Source organism: Notolabrus celidotus, chromosome 2 (genome assembly GCF_009762535.1).
Source record: "Notolabrus celidotus isolate fNotCel1 chromosome 2, fNotCel1.pri, whole genome shotgun sequence".
Taxonomy (NCBI): Eukaryota; Metazoa; Chordata; class Actinopteri; order Labriformes; family Labridae; genus Notolabrus; species Notolabrus celidotus.
The window spans coordinates 34,495,723-34,516,847 of record NC_048273.1 but is presented as its reverse complement, the minus strand read 5'-3'; the positions used below and the strand labels follow the sequence as shown (position 1 = coordinate 34,516,847).

General features: G+C 40.4%; 1 protein-coding gene across 1 annotated transcript in view; it reads right to left on the bottom strand.

The window, feature by feature from the left end:
* Positions 1 to 21,125, bottom strand: part of tgfbr3 (transforming growth factor, beta receptor III) — an 87,148-nt gene that overhangs the window by 7,656 nt on the left and 58,367 nt on the right. The window contains exons 7-16 of the mRNA XM_034710216.1: positions 21,116 to 21,125; positions 17,779 to 17,968; positions 17,216 to 17,511; positions 15,771 to 15,926; positions 13,599 to 13,742; positions 12,984 to 13,169; positions 9,927 to 10,220; positions 9,117 to 9,243; positions 5,548 to 5,592; positions 4,531 to 4,638 (exon numbers count right to left, since the gene is read on the bottom strand). The exon at positions 21,116 to 21,125 is cut by the window's right edge and continues 138 nt beyond it. Of these exons, the coding sequence (XP_034566107.1) occupies positions 4,531 to 4,638; positions 5,548 to 5,592; positions 9,117 to 9,243; positions 9,927 to 10,220; positions 12,984 to 13,169; positions 13,599 to 13,742; positions 15,771 to 15,926; positions 17,216 to 17,511; positions 17,779 to 17,968; positions 21,116 to 21,125 (1,556 nt within the window). The remainder of the gene's footprint in view (positions 1 to 4,530; positions 4,639 to 5,547; positions 5,593 to 9,116; positions 9,244 to 9,926; positions 10,221 to 12,983; positions 13,170 to 13,598; positions 13,743 to 15,770; positions 15,927 to 17,215; positions 17,512 to 17,778; positions 17,969 to 21,115) is intronic.

Here is a 21,125-nt window from a genome sequence, read left to right as displayed (position 1 = left end):
CTTTTAAGGTGAAGTAAAAAAAAGTCCAGTTTTTAGCACGATGCACTTGGCAAATCAACAAATTTAAACATGAAGATCTTTGGACTCCATCTGTCTTAACTTTAACCATCTTCAAGTATAATCACTCACAGATTCACAGCTTGTTCTCAGTCGAAAGAACCCCAAAATATCACCCCAGAGATCCCGGAAACAACAGCTAACATCCCATCTGACAGGAGGTATTTTGAACAATAAGACAAAAGAGGATTCCCGCGTATGGAGTTGATTTCTTTTGTTATCTGGAATCAGTTAACATGGCTTCAGTAGATACAGCAGAACAAACACATGACAGGACTCTCTAACTGAAGCCCAACCACTGATTGTTTCATTGTCCAATGTTCAAATAAGCATTTCATGTTGAGGACTCTTGGGATAACATGATTAAGAAAGGAGGAGCAAATAAAGTTCTAAAACTTGATTACTAAAAACATCTCTGACAGACAATGAATGGTGTTTGAATTAAAGTCTGTGTTTAATTTGAGTATTTGGCACAGTTATTACTACACTCTGTTCCGTGGTTGCTTCTTCGCTATTTCCTCCTAGAAAAATGGAAAACTCCCAATTAAATCTCCTCTCTTGGACAAAGATTGTCTGCTGACAGTTCGGTTTGGACTATAACTTGTGTATGTATACATAAGGGCTTGCATATATGACAGGCACATGTGTCCACAGGCGATCCTGCATCCCCCTCCCTCTTCAGGGCCCCTGAGTTCTGTTAATGTTTACCAGAGCAGAGCTGCCAGCAGTTTTTCCCTCACAGGACCAAGAGCTCCATGAAACAAAGGGACTTGGGAATTTATATTTCCTCAGACAGATGAGGTTAATCCAAGCCCAATATTATCTTTCTAGATCGGAGAGATAAAGGCTGCTTTTATGTCACAGGAACATACTGTGTTTGAAAACCATGCAGTTGTTGCAGCAGATGTCGGACTCAGGAACAACTTGGATTCAACTCTGAACAAGGAATCCCAAAAGCAGAAGCACAACTTCAACATCTCTGTGCTGAAACAACAATCCAGATTTATACTGTTTCTAACAGTTTAAATAAGTTTAAATAATGTGCAGCTTTGGAAGCTGAGAAGTTCTGAAACTTACTAATCTGACAAGTCGAAATAACTTTATTATCCTTAGGTTAACTGCCTAGATGGAGAGGAAATATTATTCAATATATCTTTGTGGAGGGGCGATATCATATTGTCACTCTACATTAATAAATGGACTTCCTACTATTTCAATTAGTCAAAGGATAGAGACATATAAAAACAAAAGTCTAACCTCCTAAATCAAATAAAGAAACCTTTTCTTTTATCACAAACATTTTGTGTGTCAGGCCAATTCAAAGACTAGCTATGCCTTTATATTATGGACAGGACAGTGCATAGAGGAACACTGTGAAGACAGAGAGCAGGTGCTGTGAGGGTTCAGAATCGTGCCTGGGCTGTGTGCTCTGAGGACTGGAGCCTCTGTCCATGGGGCGTGTGATTTATCCGCTGAGCTGAACAGCACCCTGCTGACTTCTCTTTGATTTGTAAGAAAAATCTCATCTGGTATTCCTGCATGATCAGAGGGAAATCTGCCATGTGGTATGATATTGTTCAATACTGTGATGACAATATGACCAACCATAAATAAAAATAAAATTCAAGTGTGAATATCTATAATTTAAAGTTATGCTGTTTGGCATAACTTGTGGTGGAACAAATTTTTACCGACTTGGGTGTCCATTTTTAATGATCCAGAGAAACACAATAACAAACTGTCAAAGTACTAATGCTCAGTCCATCAGGGCATCTGTTGTGAAGAATTTAATTCTATAATTCTGCACTGTAACTTTTATGCTCTTAATACAGTCTTATCATATTTTAAAGGGGCAGTGTGTAGCAGCACTTAGCAGAGCAGACTTGGTAGAAATTTGCTGCAATATTCATAATCACATTTCATTAGTGAACAATCACCTGAGTATAAAAATCCTTTGGTTTTGGTAACCAAGAATGAGCCTTTAAATCTACTTATGATCAAGTCCCCTTCCACAGTGGCTACTGTCTTGAACCGCAATGTTTCTACTGTAGCACAGAACAGACAAACTGGTAACATGTGTGTTTTGGTATTCAGTGAGTGGCCGCACAAAATGTGGTTGGAAGAGGAGGAAAAAGAAGAAACTTGTTGTTGTGCGCAAAACAATTTGTGTGGACTTCAACAGGAGGGTGAGAAAGGGAGCATTTCAATCTCAAATCTGACCCGCTTAATCTCCCTAAACATTCACATTTCTACACTCCATACCTCTAAACATCTGTTTCTGCTTTTATCATTGCCCTCTCTTTGCGTTTTCCTTCTCTGTTTTAATGATTTCATATGTCACAATGTTTTCATGTCTAGTGTCACGCACTTTGAATTGCCTCTTTTGCTGAAATGTGCATAAAATAAACTTGCCTCGCCTTTTGCCTTCTAGCACACTAACACATGCTATAATGTATCTATTGTTGTATGCATTTTCCGCTTATTAGTATGTAGGACAACAAAAAAATTGACCTGATGATGTCAAAGTTTTAAAATTAATCCTGTCTATTATTCTATTCTACATCCAGACATCAAAGAGTCTTCCTTGAAACTAAAGATGTTAACTTCTGGGACTGCTGGAGGAATGATCAGCAGATGATTAAAGTCAGTGGTATCCAGCTTCCTTGGTTTTATGATTGTCAGTATAAAACTTAATGTCAGTCCATCCCTTAGCTGTGGATATATTTTGGTCTGAACCAAAGTGGAGGACTTAACAGCAATGTAAATTCATGAACCCAGCTGCTTGTATTGCTGTACAAAGAAGCACTTGAAACTTTTTCTCCATTATCAGAGCTTATCTAACTCTCGCCCAGAGTGTGATCATCATTACTTTCTAATCCTGTTGCACGCGTTTGTATTTCAGAGCAGATAATGTGTGAAATTTCTCCTCATGTAAGTGATTCAGCCTGTTTTCACAATTGGTTTTCATTTTTTATTCGTATGTTATTTCACCAGTTGGGCCGAGCTGCAGAGCAGATCTGTTGGCAGTCGTGACTGCAGCCCTGGCAGAGCGAAGGCCTATTACGTGTGCCAAGATAATGAGCAAAATGTCAAAGAATATAACGTGGGCTGCGTTTGAAGCACTGATACTTGTAATTGCCTTTTGGGAATCAAACTGCAATGGATATAAAACCTCAAATTTAATGCCAATGAGTGAACACAACTCAGAAAAAGGGAAAAATGTTCCTCCTCAAGAGACTGAGAACACTGTCCTCAGACCCTGAGGGGACTGACCCAATCTGTTTTCATGTTTCATCGCTCTGTACACTAGTTTAAAATACACTGATGGGATATCTTTGGGTTGTTGTTTTGGGGATCTCCATTCTTGGGGTTTATGTGGAACGGCCAATGTTACCATTTAAGGTCATTTCAGCTAAGTAAGCTTAAAACCAAAGCCCTGTTTTAGTAACATCAACAGGCTGACTCTTCATCTCCACATTTCAATGTCTTTCAACAACAATTACGCTTCCACCTGTTTCTCTATCCATTCTCACTTCTGCCATCCTTTCTTTGGAGAGCTAACTTACCATTCGTGTGTCTTGGTCACTGTAGGAAACTCATAAAGCTTAAAGAAAGTGGCTTTCTAAAGGGCAGCCAACACCAACATTGTTATAAAGATAAGGGTACTTAAATCTGACAGCTGATCTTTTCTGCTGCTTGAGTATTTGTTCAGTAAATGCTAATAAGAGTGACTTTACATCACTTTCAGCTATAACTTTCAGCAGTTCTGGCAAGTGTCAGTATTTTGAGGAATCACAACTCTCAGTGAGTTAAGACAATCCAACCGAGAGCTTCTTCCAAACTGCAAACTTTGTGTTACTTAAACACGCACGTTGTTGTATTTTCTGAAAGACTTCTAAGCTCAAACACCCTGACCCTGTCCATGAAAGAGGACCATGGAGAACACATCAGCCATGGGGCAACAGGTCAGTGGCATGGCGGATCAGCAGTCAAGCAGTCAGGTCAACGAGAACAGGGCAGCTTTATGGATTGGTTAACTCAGAGGGCTGCTGGGAGCTCACTTCCTCTCAGAGGTCAGCCAGGGTCGGCAAGCAGGGGACGATGGGGAAGGTCTTGGCATCTAATGGACAGATTGTGTGTCTTTTCCTGTGAGGGCCACTAACCCAACAAGGGGAATTTCCAACTCGTCTCCAGCCATTGTACTGAGAATATTCGCTGACCACCCCGCGGCCCCAAAAAAACATTCAAAGGCAGGAAAGAGAAGAGCTCTTGCTGCTGACCAACAGGATATATTTACAGTAGAGGAGTCAATATGTTATTGTGAACTGGCCTCTGTCAGCAGCAGGATGTTTGGCAATCTCAGCGGCACATTTCTGGCACAGAGACACTCGGACATTCCTTTGCATCTTATCTTTTCATTAATGTGGAAGAAAGGTGAGCCGGAGCCGGGGAGCAGCAGGTAGAGGAACCTACCTGTGTGTGAGTAGATAAACCACAGGGCTCCGGTCAACAGAGCTCCGATCACAAAGGCTGCGAAGGCGATCCCAACCACAGTCGGAGTGTCCAGGACGTACAGTGTGCCTGGAGAACAAAGCAACACGCGTTACAGAGATGTTCAAATAAATAATAAATAAATAAGTACAAATAGTTTAGCCGGGACACTATTGAAATGAGATTTTAATCACAATTCATTTCTCTAAATAAAGGTTCAGTAAAAAGAAAAGGTAAAAAAAAATGTATCTGATAGCTGCCATCTTTGGGCTTCATAACACCTCTACAGAAACCAATGGGTGACATCATTGTTTTACACAGTGTATGGGCAGCATGACATCATCTCATTTGTCCCATCAGGTTTTATAATCAACAAAATAATGTTTTTCTTCTCCTAACAATAAATTAACATTTGTCTTGCATCTCTTATGATGAGTTATTGTTTCAGACCAGCACCTCTGACGGTACAGACAGACTGACTGAATGACGTTTAGGGACAGTTGAGACAGACTGTAGTTTATTGAGGCAGAGTGCTAGCCAAAAAAAAAACCACTTTAATATATTTAACTCTTTTACAAGTTTCTGATCTATTGACAGTTAGACCAAGCTGATTTTGATTTATTTTTGCTCATTTCACTCTGTTGACGTGTGATGGTGGAGTGGAGATTAATCCTGAGGGTGAAGGCCCAGCTAACATTAGCACTGGATGGCGGCAAAAGTGAGTGGAAGGAAGGCTAAGAGAAGTTGAATAGGCCTAAATTGAACTGAACTGAAGTGTCATGAAAAGTGAGATAATGAAACAAAAATAACTTTTTAAAAATAATTTTTTGAATAGAAATCCAATGAGAAATTAAAAATGAACTTCAAACCAAGTTATTTATCATTGTAACAGACTTCAAAATCAATTTCAAATATTTTACATTCACTGGTTCACATGTTTTTGATAAGCAAAGATGTGTAGACAAGCGACATGAATAGCATACATAAAGAATAACTTACTGTCATCAGAGGGGTCAGCAGGTGCTGCTTTAGGAGTGGGACTAACTGCAAAACAAAGAAAGAAAGATTAATATATGCTGACTATCATGTATTCTGTTTCATGGTATATATTACAAATTTTAATTATTAAATAAAACACAATCCATGTTCTGAGTCAGCCTGTCAGCTACATGCCAGAGGATCAGCAGATTACTGATATTGCTGTGTGTTGATAAGCAGTACTCTGAGGAATGTGATACAGAAACCTGGAGCAGGAAACGGCTGAAAGAGCCACTATTCTGTACGCTGACAGTGTCCTAAAGGATGAACCGACTGACTCCAGCCAGCTCCGCTAACCCATTTATTTCAAGTCATCTGGAAGGCTTTCAAAAGTTACTTAGCTCTAATGATGTCTTAACAGACAATACAAAGGCGCTTGTGTATGGCCAAACTCAATGGGCGATCCTGGTACACGTCCAAGGCTCGGGCACAATGGATGCTATTCTTGGAGAGGACACCTTTAGGTTTTCATCTCCCGTAATAGATGGTGACAGGTCATCAGAGAGGACTTTAATTTCAGAGGGGACGATGGCCAGAGGACGTCCGCTCTGCCACCCTTCACCCCCGTCATATCACTCTGGTGTTATCTGTCTCATGTGAAGTGTTATGCTACAGTAAGAATGCAGAGAGTAGCCACTGAGGCTCCGGCCTCATTGACACAGAGAGGAAGAGCACATCACATGAAGAGTGTGTAATGTAAGATGAAAGATTTCATTAGATCTTCTGTGGAAAGATTGACTTGACAATCATCCAAATTCACACAACAATCATCTAAGTATGGCCATGGTTGCCAAGCTAAAAATCAACACACTTTTTGAGTAATACCCTGGTGTCTAAGGGAAACATACTCTGCTGGACATCTGTCAGATCTGGACTTTGGTTCAGAAACAGAGAGCAACGTGGAAGATAACTTAGACCTCATGTTTTCAGCTTCGCCAGAGTTGGATCAGTTCAGATATCTCTGTGAACGTCATTTGTTTATCTAAGTCTGCTTGCTATGGAATGAGAGAGGACCCCTTCATAGGAACTTGTTTTCATTCACCTCTGACCTCTCCTCACAGCGTGCAGAAACCACTGATGGCCTCTTTGAGACTCTGGACAACAGTTGTTCATACTTATAAAGACAACTGCAGTTGAACTTGACAGTTCAAAGCCTCCAACTGCATTAAACTTCAATCTAAAAGGCCTTTAATGCTTCATATCATCCCTCACAACTAATAATATAAGGTGTTTTTTATATTGTAACAAAGGTTTCTTGAGAAAAAGATCTGCTATAACATCTTTTTCAGTAGTTTTGACTCTGTGAGTTATTTTATTGGTAACACTGCTGAGTCATGAATATAAACTCAATTAGTATAAGTAAAAATATCCCTCTCTTTCTTTTCTCTATTTCTCACAGAACTCAGCTCCCTGCAAAGACAAACACTCTGAAAGGTCAGCACATCACAAACTATATTTTACACGCCACAGTCTCAGCATGATGCTTGCTTGATAGAATAACCCAGGTATTTTTATTTCTTTTAAAATAGATTATGATTTATTCACAAAAAATGTGAAAAACTTAACTCTAGTTTCAGGTTTTGTACTTTCTTTTACTCTCTGCAGCATTAAACTGAAGTAATACTACCTGTACTTGTTTAATGATATCATCTTCAATGCCAACCTCTCCAATAAATACTTTCCAACTTTTTCCTGAACGTTACCAGATCCATAAAATTTACTGATGTTGTGAAGCAATAAATCTACTTTTGACGGCAGAGCTTTGAGGCTGTTATGTTTTTCCATGCACCAAGTTGGCCACAAGTGGCCCCCTTTGATTTGTAGATCAAGTTCAGCTCTTTGGGATGCCGTCCAGTGCAAAACTGTGGCCGTTGAAAAGGCTGCTTGTTTTGTTTGCCATCCCAGCATAAGAGATGCCTTTGTGTTATAAAACACACTCTTTGAAATTAAGATTTTTTTCCACTGTGTTTATTGCATATCTGTGTTTACTTAATCCGCTCCATGGAAAACAAACCCACTGCACTTGCATATTGATGTGGGCAAAGCCTGTTGCTTCCTACCCTGTACTAGCTGAGCAAACTCACTCCCTCATTACAGAACATTGCAGAGTCTCGTTTCACTAATATCCTCAGCCGATTCTTTAAGATCAACACTGGACCTCCTGAGCTGCAGAGTGACTGCATCTGTATCTCTGCCCAGCACCAAAACCCAATGACCAATTAAAAAGTAATGAATCTACTCTCTCCTGCTAAAAGTTTCTCTGTAAATCCAACTGATACCAGATTTATGATGCTAATCTCTTTACAGTTTATGGAAGAGGAAAAGTTCTCATTTATTCAATCTTAAAATGTGTTATAACAAAAGGAACAACAACAGCAGCTGGAATGGCTACCCAAGATGGCAGCTCAGTGTCTCTGATGATTCTTCCTTCAGCTGTGACACTGTTTTAAATTACAAACATAACTTGTCTTTACTTTAATAAGTCAGCTCTAAATTCACATTACTTAGAGCTTGTGTGTAAACAAATCCATAGGTGATTTTGCTGATATTGCCCTTTCTGATATATTAGTCAGATTCAATCTCACGCTGTTATAACAAAGTGATGTCATATTAAACTTGTGAGTCAGTATAGATGACTCAAACTGACCACAGATCTCTGGGTGATGTCATGGCTCAGAGGGGACGCTGATTTGAAAAGCTCTGGCCAGCCACCAGAGATCGGGCACTCATGATATCACCCCATCAAAGTTTAGATCATAATTAGTAAAATGTGGATTCTGGCCTCTGCTCCCTCCCTGATCACACTCACAGCCTTTCAAACTCAGTGACTGCGGGTGAACCGATGACTGTACAAGTTTTGATCAAGCCTTCAGGCCCTGGCTGGACTCCTAGAGCCAGCAAGAGGACCACCACTCCCCTCATTTCTCCCTCTCCCCCCTCTCTAGTGGAAAGCTGAGGCCACAGTGAAGGACCTAAGTGAAAACAACTGCAGTTTGGTTCTGTATGACTCCTCTTTTTCCACCTCTCCCTCAGCATGGACCGGTCCAGAGCAGCAGAACAGGGCCTCAGTTTTGGTACACTCCCATTCACTGCTGTCAACCACATGCTAGTGTATACACACACACACACACACACACACACACACACACACACACAAAAACACACTCTTGTGTACTGTCGGTAATGTAAACAGGCACAAATGTGCATACACACGCACCTGCATACACAATGTAACAATACACACACACACCGCGGTTAATGATGACCAGATGTGGGGGAGTGATGTGCTGTGTTTTGTGGTTTTGGTTTAATCTCCAAGTGCCGGACTGAGCTTTCCCCGGCTCTGTTGCCCTCACACCGGCCTCTCTATCCACTACAGTTTCTTTATCACACTTTGAATCTCAAAACAGTGGAAATCCAAGCTTAATTGATGTGTAGCTATGATAAAATAAAAATATGCAGGACCATGTGCATCTTCTCAAGAGAGCTCTAAGTGAGTGAGGAAATGTGTTTTTTCTGTCATTGCTAACCTGCTTTGTCTGATTGACTGGTTCTATCCACGACGACTAACGGCTTGGTCGACGTCTTTGTGTTCATCATCAGTGCCACGATCATGTCCAGACTCAGAGAATCACACATCTCACCTGGATGCAAGCACTGTGGGGGACAGAATTTGAGAAATGAAGGGAGTTAAGTTATTTGAACTACTTAATTAAACAAAAATAAATAAGACTGGCACTTTATCAAATGATTCAATGTTCTATAGATTTCTACAAAAAACATTTTTGTACAAGCAAAAAGTAAGTGTCACATTTCTACCTCAAGGAAATGCCTTCTGTCACTCCTGACTTCTGGTTTAAACTTAGAAGTCAAACAAATGACAAACTCAGGCGCCCTAACCTCACACTGATTGTAATTGTAACATTACAACTAGCTTCACAGTCACGTGTTAGCCTCAGGCTGTCATTAACACGACTTTTTCTAAAGAGTAAAAGGTCAAACAAGTAAAGGAAAGTGCTTGCAAGAGGTTGTATTAGTTGGAAAGATAACACAGTAAGAGAAAAATGAAAATGATGGCCAAGATGGATGCTTGTTTTGTTCTGCAGCTGGATACTTGGCAACTTTTGCATTCATGTTTCCTGCTTTGAGCGCAGACCTGATGCTGAATGGTTCAGGTCAGCCAGCGTGAAGATGGTACGCTACAACCCTGAATTAAAGTCTTAACAAAACAACATCTCTTACACTTTATATCTCTGGAGAAGTTTAAAAAACCTTGAGGGATTGTTTGGTGAAATTATAAAACATGTGAAACAATACTAAGAGGAGATTGTGCAGCATACCGCTGGTAGTCTTTGGTTACTATGAGGTCTCTTGGAGCACAGAGACATCTCACAGTGCAGGAAAAGTAGGGAGATGTTAAAATTTGAGCTGAAGTTGAAGCTGAAACTTTTCTTCTCCGCATGTGTGTTAGGGACAGGGAAATCCCTCTGAGGATAGAATCTGACGGAGTCGTCCGTGGGGCAGACCGTCTCAATGAGAGGGTAGTCTGAGGCCATACTGGGGTTAGAGTCGGGAGAAACAAAGCACGAGATGATGGTGAACCCCAGCTCCGGATCGGATGCGGTCGATGTGACCTGAAGTGCAGAAGAGAGAGGAAAAAAAACATTTATTCTTCAAATACGGAGGAACCTCATACAGTGAGCACGTCTGTCCAAGTCAAATCTATCACATAAAGCAAATGATCCGAATAATCCCTTTTTCTTCTCCCTTTATTTCTCATTCAAATACTCATCTTAATGAAAGGAACTCTTTGTTGCTGAATTATTGATTGAAATGGTATTTACATATCTTTTCATGTATGAAGAGACCCAAACTGGACATTCACTGTAAGAAGAATATACACAAGAAATGGCTTCTGCCCCAAGCTTTTTTTGATCAATTCTAATTTTTGATTTTTCTTCTTTATCTTCAATCTGGTGCAATTTTTAGTGGCCACTCTCTTAGCTAGCTGTTTTGGTTGTAAAGTCACAACTATAACCTTATTAAAGTCAGAGACTAACCAGTCATCAAGGAGAAATATTACTCAGCTGAAGTGCCCAGATTTTTTTCACAGCAGTAATGTGAAAACCAGAGCAGAGCAGAAAAGAATATTGATGCAGGAGTTTCATTCATCAGGCGGACACAAGAATGACTCTAAATCTGTGCTAATGTTATTCTGACTGTTGGATGTTGTACAAATATTAGCTAACACATTAGCTATTTCTACAACAACAAATATGTCCAAGTAGTATTTCAGTCACAGCTCAGAGGATGGTAATAAGATCTGTGAGACAGTCCTTTGAGTTATTATTCCTCCTCTTCCTTTTGTTTTTTTTTTTCACTGATTGTCAGTGATGGTATCCTCATTGGAAAGGTCGTGCATACACATACAAAGACAACTTTGTAAGCAGCTGGCTCTGCGTCCACGTTGTCAGCACAGCATCTCCCGCTGATATCATCATAAATCAACTCTTCAAAGGACCTCAAAGTATGGGTCTCTGCCATCTCTTACATGACCTCCATAATTACTGTTGCGAAACAGACAGACAGGACTTCGAGCCAGACAGACAGGATACTGAGACACATGGAGAGGAGATACAAAGAAGATGAGGGGTGAAAGTGAGTGTTGGCCTTTTTTAGCCCCAGCTAGACCAAATACAAATTGACACTGTTCATGTCACACAAAGAGATCAAAGGAGGAAGAGCTCATATCCCAGACAGAGATGATACAGAGAACAGTTTGTGAAAACTTGCTGCAACTTAACAGAAAAATTAAAGTTATATTTGGCCCCACAGAACAAAGATTAAAAGCTCAGTTTCAGTACAGACTGTGTCCGAAGTTTTAACCCTCCTATTGTCCTTGGGGACAGTTGGACCCCATTCAATGTTTAACTTCTCTAAATTAATGACTTACATCATTTTTTTGGCTTCATATTTCATGACTTTTCCTAATTTAATGGGGACAACTGGGAAAACATAAAATCAAAATGTTGATATGTTCCAATTACCTTTTAAAAAAAATGTATGCATCGGTGTTCCTTGGGGTCAATTTGACCCCAGGCTGTTTTAGCTGTATATAACATAAGAAATATCAACATTTTACACACATTTGTTTTGGTTGTTTTGGATGATATTGAGGTCATGACAAACTCTCAGCAGTTTGATGTTCTGTTTGACAAATAAAGTCCTTCTGAATGCTTTAAATTGTGTTTATGGTTGAACTATATTTTATTTAAAGGCTATTTAGGCAGTCAACAAAGAAACATAAAGTACCTGACACATAAACCTGGGTAGCAATCAGTTTCTGGAGGTTTAAATTGCTGGGGTCAAATTGACCCCATGGATAAAAGAAGTCAGTAAATTTGAGGGTAACAGGACATTTAACAGTAACATGAAGCCAATTACAAAATCTGCTTACTACACCTTTAAAAAATGCACGGAATTGAGTTTATCAGTAGTTCTGTTTTAACAAGAAAAAATAAAAGCTTGTGTTTAATAGTAAATCTAATAAGCAGTCTTGAGTATTGTTATGATGTCTTTTTAAAAAACAAACAGCTTCTTCCAGCAAGTCATGAAAAATCATACAAGTACACAAATTGCTTTCATTCTTTCTCCCTCTTCACATCCCTTGATTGGTCCACAGAGCTCCATGATCAAGAGGACTGATCGATCAGTGAGCAGAGTTTCGGACAAACTGATCTCTTGTCCAGAACATAACCTGCTCTAGAGCGGTTATCCACTCCAGTAAGAAATGGACCAGCTTCATGGTAATGAAAATCTGGAGTTAACCCTGAAGCTACCTGGACAACCTGAAATCCTGCCTCTCTGTAAACCCCCTTGAAAAAGTCTGCAACAACACCAAGAAAGGTCATCACGTTGAACCTTAACTTACTGCATTGGCTCTCTTTGTATCAAAGATTAGATTTGAATTGTTACTACTTGCCTATAAAGGGCTATATGGTCTTGGGTCTCAACATGAATTGCATTTTGTTGATATGAAGCATCCAGATCCCTTAAATCATCTGGATTATCAGTTGTTTACAGGACAGAAGGCCAAGTGCTTGAAGCAACCTGGATTTTGAATGCTACCCATCTATAGATTTAGCTTCTTAGATACACAAGGTCAGCTAAACATATTTGTTCACTCCAACTTACCAGTGCATTAAATTGCTTTCTCAATGTCATCATTTACACATATTTCTATTCCTTCAGATCTTTCTCTTGTGTCCGACAAGGAGCATCTCTCTTTCAAGCTTTAATTTAGGGGCAAAGCATGAGATGCATAAGATATTACTGCACTAAACACCTTTGGTATAAACTCTTAAATAAGAGATAGTGTGTAAGGAATAAAAGCCTACCTCCACAAAGACTTGCTGATTTTGTGCAACATTGTAGAAGGCCTGCCGTGACGGGCTGTTGAACGGCAGTGTGTTGTACAGCTCCATGTTAAATGTCATGTTGTTGACCGGCTGCTTCCCCGGTCCTGGTACAATCCTGTGAACGGGTTCTGAGGTTTCCTGGTGCTTATGGTATGTGCAGTTAAACTGGGAGGAGAGTAAAGACAAAGCCAACATAAATATCACCAGGGATCGGACATCAGATTCCACATCTCCATGACTGTGTACTAAGGCTGACCACATTACGATGGAGCAGAAAATAAAGATACTGTTTAAACAAGAACAATGAGTGGAACAGGAGGAATGGGTGAGACAAAGGAAAATGAGCCTGTAGAGGGATGAAGATGGAGAAACTTCAAATGGAAAATGTCAGGTCAAGTTCATAAAACAGATATCATGGAAAGTCAGAGAGATTGCTAGAGCCAGAGGAGGCTTTACTAGCACCAAGGGAGAAATGGAGTTTTTTTCCAACTCTGAATGATTTACATAGAGATGTAGATGATTGTGATTTGACTCGTCAACTCTGACCCCAAAGTAAAGAGCAGTTCTCACACAGACTGAACCTCAGTGTCTTACCACTATGACGGCCTGGCGCTCTTTGGGCTCTGTAAACGTCTTCTCTAATGGTTCCCTCGGGAACAGCACGTCTCCAGATTCCAGGTCATCATAATCCAACGGCCCACCGCTCCCATCTTTATTCTCAGTATGACTTATCAGAACCTGCAATCCACAGAGGAATCTGTTACTCACAAATACCAAGGCAACATGAGAAAGGAAACTATTGCAGCAAAATCTTATCCATTTTATTTTTTTCTTCTTTTTTTTTTTTACAGGTCCAGTTGTGGAAAGTGTTGCTTAATTCAGAGTTTTCAACAAATAGTCATGGAGATTTGAATCTCTGAGAGGGGTCGCCAAAACATTCTGACTTGGATTTAAAATGTGGGAATGTCCTGTTGCTTCAGCGGTGGGACTCACGCTGAACAAAAACATAAAAACATTCTTTTAATTTCTCAGCAGAGCAGAGGAATGTCAGAGGTCTGAGATGAGTGCATGCTGCTTTAAAAAAGTTACGTTTAATGAGGTGGGAGGAGAATCTCCATGACACTAACAGTGTTTTTCTTCAGTCTGAACCAAGTGTGAGTTGACCTGCCATGAGTTGGTGCCACTGCTGACTTAAATCAACATGTCACAGGCCAAGAAAACAACAGCCAAAACAGCCTGTGTTTGATGTGCAGAGACCCTGACAACAAAGATGTATCTCTTTTGACCAGAGGTCAGGGGTCATCCCTGCATTCTTGGGTTTACACAAAAGATAACCTTGGACATGTGCCCAGGTTTTCAATCTGCATTGGACACAAAATGTGTTGCTCCAAATTGCCCCTGACAAAAGATTTCACAAGGTTGGGGGGGAAGTGATTCATCCCTGCTTGTTGGAACAAACACTCTGAGTGAATGCATTCCTTAATAATGAAGATAACTGAGGGTGTCAGCATGTGAATGCTGGGTCTCATAAAGACATTAAATTGTTCCCCATCACTTGAGCGTGTACTTCAGAGTAGCAAGAAAAACTTATTTTTTATTCGGCATGCAAGTCAATGTTAACCATAATGACACCACAGCTATTGTGAATATATTTCCCATTTTCTGTTCAACCAATAAAAGTTAAGGCAATATTTGGAAAATGAGTTTAAGCCTCAAGCCTCTAGTGGGAAGCTCCCAGCTCTGAATTTCTGTGGCAAGACTACAGACTGTATTAAAATGGAAGTAGTCTGAGTGACATCATTAGTTTCTGAAGAGGCTTTTTGAGGCACAGAGATGGCGGTTACTGTATCTCAAACTCAAACTAAGAGGTAGAGTGAAGGTCTTAGCCGTGCTGCCTGGCAAACAGCTACACCTGTCAGTCAAATCAGCCACACCCCAACCTTGCACAACTCTTTACCTTAATATAATAAAAATAGTTGGGTAATAATAAAATCATCTCCCATACAGCTGTCACAAATCAAGAAAGGAGGTATAGAAGCATTTTTTTTACACTTCAGCACTGACTTCATTTTGTCAACACTGGAGGATGCAGCTGGGTTTTCCCAAACAAAGAACAGACCAGTCCTGCCCTACTGAGCTGTGATCGCCTATTATCTCTGTGCTGTGATTGGTCGTGAAAGCCAAAAGGTCAGCCACAGGACGTTCACTAATGAGACCTCTGTTTGTGTCATAACACTGGATGTCAATGATGACTTGAAATCTAAATTTTACTATGATTGTTTCCTAACCATATTAAATGGTGAACGCCTTAAAATCATTCAAGTTTGGTTAGTTTTAGGCAACAAAATGTGGTGAGGTTTTGGGAAAAGTTATGTTGGAATCCTCTACTACTATTAAAGCAACAAGTAGTAAAACAGAAGTGTCAGGCAAGATTCAGCAGCAACCTTTTTGGAAAATAATAACCCATCTCTAGTTGAAAAATCAAGGATATCGAACATTGGTTGTCAGAGTAGATTAACAATAAATGTTCTTCTTTTGATATTTACAACATTTTTAACCAAATGACTACACATAACAAAACAAACTAAAAAACAAATAACAGTGATGCTGATTTCTTTTAAAAAAGTGGATTTCAGTTTAACTTTAAGAACAGTTTGTACAAACATTTTCCTTTATAGACTTAGAGGTAATGTATCTTAATGCATTGTAAAGGGCTGTATTTTATTGTTGTTGTAAACTTCAGTTTGTCATTTGTGTTCTACTCACAGAGTTGATGTGGAGGGCCATAGGGCTGCCCTGCATGGGATACACAGTAGTCTGACAGCCCTCAGGAGCAGTTTCCAGCGTGTAGTGGGTGGCATTGACTGTTGCTTTGCACGCGGGATCTTGGAGCGTGAGGTTAGCATGAGTTAAACCATTTGCCTGTGGAAACATAAAGAAATTACATTGTTGGACAATGATCAAATTTTTTTTCTTTATTAAGTCATATTCAGAATTGTAAAAGAAAGTCTTAAAGTCCAAGCAGTTGTGTTTGACTTTTGAGTTCCCAGGAATAAACAAATCCCACAAGGTGGTCTAGCTCCAGCCACAGCCTCTCCTAATTACAGTCTATGCCAGTTTCCACTCTGTGATGTGGGCTGACTGCGCTGTCCTTGTGTTGAGATGCCAAATGCTGAGAACTGTTTTACTCGCTGGTGGGGCAGCTGGTATCTGTTATTAATTTCAATAAAAAGAATAAGAACAATACTTGTCATTGTACCTACTAGTGCTGCTTTTTACCCCCTCATCATGGACCTGAAATTTGTTTACTATCTTACCCTTTAGTTTAATACAACCGCCTGCTTTCTGTTCATATTTCAGATAACAACCAACTACAACCTTAGAGGGATTTTCTTACTACAGGGCAGAATACGTTCACTCGTTTCTGAATTCATTCATTAGTTCAGACATTGATCGTTATTCTCTTTGGGTGTTCTAAATATTTAATGTTATGTTTCAGACTTTTTCAGTCTCTCTTTGTCATAGTTTGTCACATCAGCCTCTGTCACAAAAGCAGAGATGGTTAAAAAGAACACTGAAAAGTGATCTCTCCCTTCAGACTTTGACAGAATTCTCAGAACTGCGACTTTGAGTCTCATTGGGAGACAAATAACTTAATTTAAAAATCATTTTAATGTCCAGACTTGGAGTTAAGTTTATTAAATGCATTGAATATGAGAAAAACCTGTTCAGTCTTCTAATTTCATAATAGATGAGAGCATTGCTCAGCTGTTTGCCTTCCTGCAGGCAAACAGGTTGCCTCATCAAAACACAGTTCATAAACTGATGTGAAGTTTAACATTTTCAATCATGCATTTACAATTAGTTATATAAAGAATTACGATTGCTGTTACCTGCTTGCTCTGCACAGCTCATGTCATAACAAAATGTTTTACGGGTAAATGAATACATAAAAATACAATAAATGTACGATGTATCAGGTAAGCCTAATGTAAGAAAGACTATCAAACCAGGCATTAGTAGAGTAATGGGACAATTTGTTTTCATTTCATCTTCAGAGAACAAAGCTAGAATGTTTGGATTAAAGCTGTGTGGTTTCTCATTTTGATATTCTGCTATCTAATGTTGTGTGTGTGTCTTTCTTTCTCAAGTAATCATCTGTCTCAACCCTCCAGGCAGGATTCTTAGTTCTTATTTTAGTTTCAACTCACTTGCAGGCTTTCTTTGTCGATGCTGACCACCATCTTTGTCTCCTCACACTGCACAATGAGACCAACATTCAAGACACCCTGATGCTCCTCAGGCTCTCCGTTTTTCCACGGATGCTCATCCGAGGAGCCGGGCAGCTGCAGGTAGGGCAGGCTGTCGGACCCAGGTGGAGGGAAAGGAAAGGGCAAGCCGGAGCGTCGGAAGGCAACTCCTCCTTCTTCTCCTCCTGCATGAGGACTGGAGTGCCGAAGGATGGAGAGCTCTGGAGGCAGCATGCTCTCCAGAGGATCCACTACATCTGGAAGTCACACATGTTTAGAGCCTCAAGAGGCTGATTTTACAGGCAGGGAAATTACACAGGACTGCGACTATAAAACCATTACACAATTTCACGCCACGTTTTCTGTGGAGACTGTGAAATCTGCAGTATTATTCATGAAAAAACTGCAGCAGCTGCTAGAATGTATGGTTTTTAATATTTTTGCATTTTCTCAATGCATTTTTATATTTCTGATTTAATTGATTTGAGACAAAAGGAGATTCATTGCATGTTCCTGTAGTTTACCTGGCTCTCTTAGTCGGATAGTGAAGTGGTTGGCCACAGGGGTGCTGGTGTAGGACGTTACAGGACTGTAGCCATGATCCCCTGCCCACTTGATCAAGGCTTGTGATCCCGATGGCAAGTGTTGCTTAGGGGATTTTGAGACTTGCAACAGCCTCTCTGTGTTTGATCCAAAACTCACGGTATCAGAGGCCTGGGGAAAAGAAAAAGTTCTCATCACATGTTTTCCATCACAATTTAAGACCATACTTTTGGGTAAGATCTTCAGAACTCGTTGGCATGATTTACTGTTCAACTATCACCACAGATATTCAACTTCAAGTACAGTCCTGTGTGTGTGAATCATGTGCATGAGTGTGAGGTCATGGGTGTGCCACAACTAAATCAATGCTGAGAAACCAACATGTTAGTTAGCTCCTAAAACTTGTGTTCTGCCCTGCCGCTACCCTCCCTGTGTGAGGGAGTTATGATACTTTCTCACAGTCATTTCCCACACATTCAGCTCTCTTGAGCAACGCTGAGTGCAACCTGCTTTCTGACCGAAGTGAGGCCTCAGTTTTACGAGGCTATCACAGGCAAGTTGACACTCTCCCAAACGCTGGTTACACAAGCACTGCATCCTGTGTACAACTGTTTTTCAAGACAAAAAAAAACAAAAAACACTTTTTGGGAAGTGTTTTTCAGACAAACTATTCTCCTTTGGGGTAACAAAGACTTTCATCTGTGGCAGCACTTGTAAGCCAGTGTGAGTCAGGTTTTGGTTTGGTGTGAAAACAAAGAGCACCAATGTGTGTTAATCACAAAACACCACTGGAACTGTCATGTGTTATTTGGTAATTATTACACAAGCAATATTCTTCGGCTCCCACAATATTTGAAATCAAACATCTCAGCCCTTTGTTCATGCTCTGCCTGAAAACACAATCTGTCAGTCTGTTCATTATCCACTCTCTGTGTGATGTCACATTTACAGTCATTGTAATAACATCTGCCCCCTCACCTGGTATCTCCACCCTCACCTTCAGAGCTAAACTTTTTTGGATGTCTGCCTTTGCTTTCCTCACGTGTAACAGCTGTATGTGTTGCTCTTTGTCCCTTCCCCCAACAGGTGAATCTAATAATTAGGTAACGAGCTTCACCTGCTCTGAGGCATTTAAAAGTTAACTGCTGCCCTCAGAGGGGAGAGGCATTAGAGAGTGAGGACTTCTGTCCTGCTGCTTCTCAGGGAGGGATGTTGTAGTTGTATTGTAATGCTTTGCTAATTTAGTATTTATTGAATCCTCATCTATGAGTTAGGTCTTTGCAAGTTTAAATAACTCCAACGGTTTCAATTGCTGAAGGTTTTTCTGTGTATTTCTCTGGATAGTTGTTTGTCCCAGGATGAGAAGGAGCTCATTTGCATTTAAAGGGACACAGACAGAAGTTCACCGCTCTGTTTAGAGATGTAAAGGGTCCAAAGCCCCCTCTGGTGCATTTTCTATATCATATTTTGATTAATGCATAGCAGCAGGAGACTGTGTTGCATGGTTGAATGAGGGGCATAACAAGTCCAATTTAAGTTCTTAATTCTGATTGGTCATTTCCTAGCAATGGCCTGTTGTTTTTTAATAGCAGATCGTTGCTATGAAGAACAGACTGTTGCAAATGATGTGGCTCTAATCACAGAGTCCATGGAGTCCTGTTCACCATGTTGGGGTTTCACATGCTGCAACATTGACCTTTATTGGGCCTGATCCAATTTGTTTGAGGGCTGTCACACGATTGTTTTTCCTCAGGAAACTTTATGCAACAAAACAAAGAGTGAAGCCATCACAATTGTTTTTTAGATCGACAAAAAATCTCTCTCAGAGTCTTCTGAACCAAATGTTGGTTACTTGACACAATGTCAATGGAAAATACAGTCATCAGCTGAAACGCAATACCAAAGGAACTAAATCAAGATCGGCAGCAAATATCCTGCAAGGGATACCCCTGGTCATTGTTTGTGCAAGTTCTGACCAGAAACCAGAGCAGTGGAAAAATGAAAATGAATTCTGTTGGGCATTAAAAAGCTCAGTGATCAGCATATTTCTATTTTTTTGCCCAATGGTGACACAAGATGTGTGTTTCAAACAAATCCAGTCTTGAGTTGTTGACATACTAGAACAGACTGATGAACAGAGCAGACATTGCCATCTGTAGAGCCATGTTAAAATGATCCAGCATTTCAAAAACGGATCTACATTCATGACCCGAATAACTATGCAGGTGTATAAGCAAACATTCATCTGTGAGGAACCTCCATCAAAAGCAAGACCATGTATTTTAACTGTTCTGTGGGCATCACAGGCATTAGGTGACCTGGCATTACACCCACACAGCCTGACTGACGTACAGTACAGCAGTGACCCAGCAGCTGTGAAAACACACATGCCTGGCTAAAGTGCAGTGTCATGGCTGCAGCAGCTCTGTAGGAGTATCAGCATTACAAACTGAGGAAACACAGCCCCCCCCCCCCCCCCCCCCCCCCCCCTCCACTGAAAGCAGTACAGGGTTAACAGCAGTCCCCAAACTCACACAATTCAAATGTGCATAATACTGGACATGTTTCTTTCTGTTTTCCTGCAATGATTTTTTTTTATTCAAAATAAAAGGGGTCTTAAATTTCATCCCTGTAGCACTACGGTGGTTGGACAACTTCCAATTCCCTGTCAACATGATCTACAGTTTAACTGCTCTTCCATAGTGAACATATAGGTGTCATATTCTTAAAGTTCCTGAGGGTCCTTGGAGACTTGAGTAATACTAATAAAGATTTAATATCAAAACTGTATATTCATCAGCGATGATTTGTGTGAGCTGTATTCCTCAGTAAAAGCACACTCTGATATATTGCAGTAATTAGCCGGTGTTTGTCTTTGGAGTGTGGCAAGGAGGTCTGAACAGCTCAGCTTAAAAAAGTGCCTGAAGCAAGTGCAGCTCATAACTCACATTACGACTGACGGGAAGCAGTTCAGCCTCTACGTGCAGTATCTTTGGTTCTGATAAATGTGATGCCCTCACCAATCCTGTCCCCAGCTCTCCAAATGTGATGACAGTCCCTGAAGCTGCCGTGATGAAACTTCACAGTTCCTCCTCTAACCTGTTATCCCCTCACTCTCCCTTCAACGGGGGACAAGGCACTATTTCAACACACATCCTGGTGTGACACTTTTTTTTGTCAGTGGTGAAATGCGATGACATGTCTTTCCGTGACATGAATTCTGAGCCATTGGATGTGTGATAAGGTGGTATAAACCCCCATGGTGAAGGCTGTGACGGGAAAAAAAAGCCTTCATCTGTGGACATGCTGCTAGCTTACCACTATACGC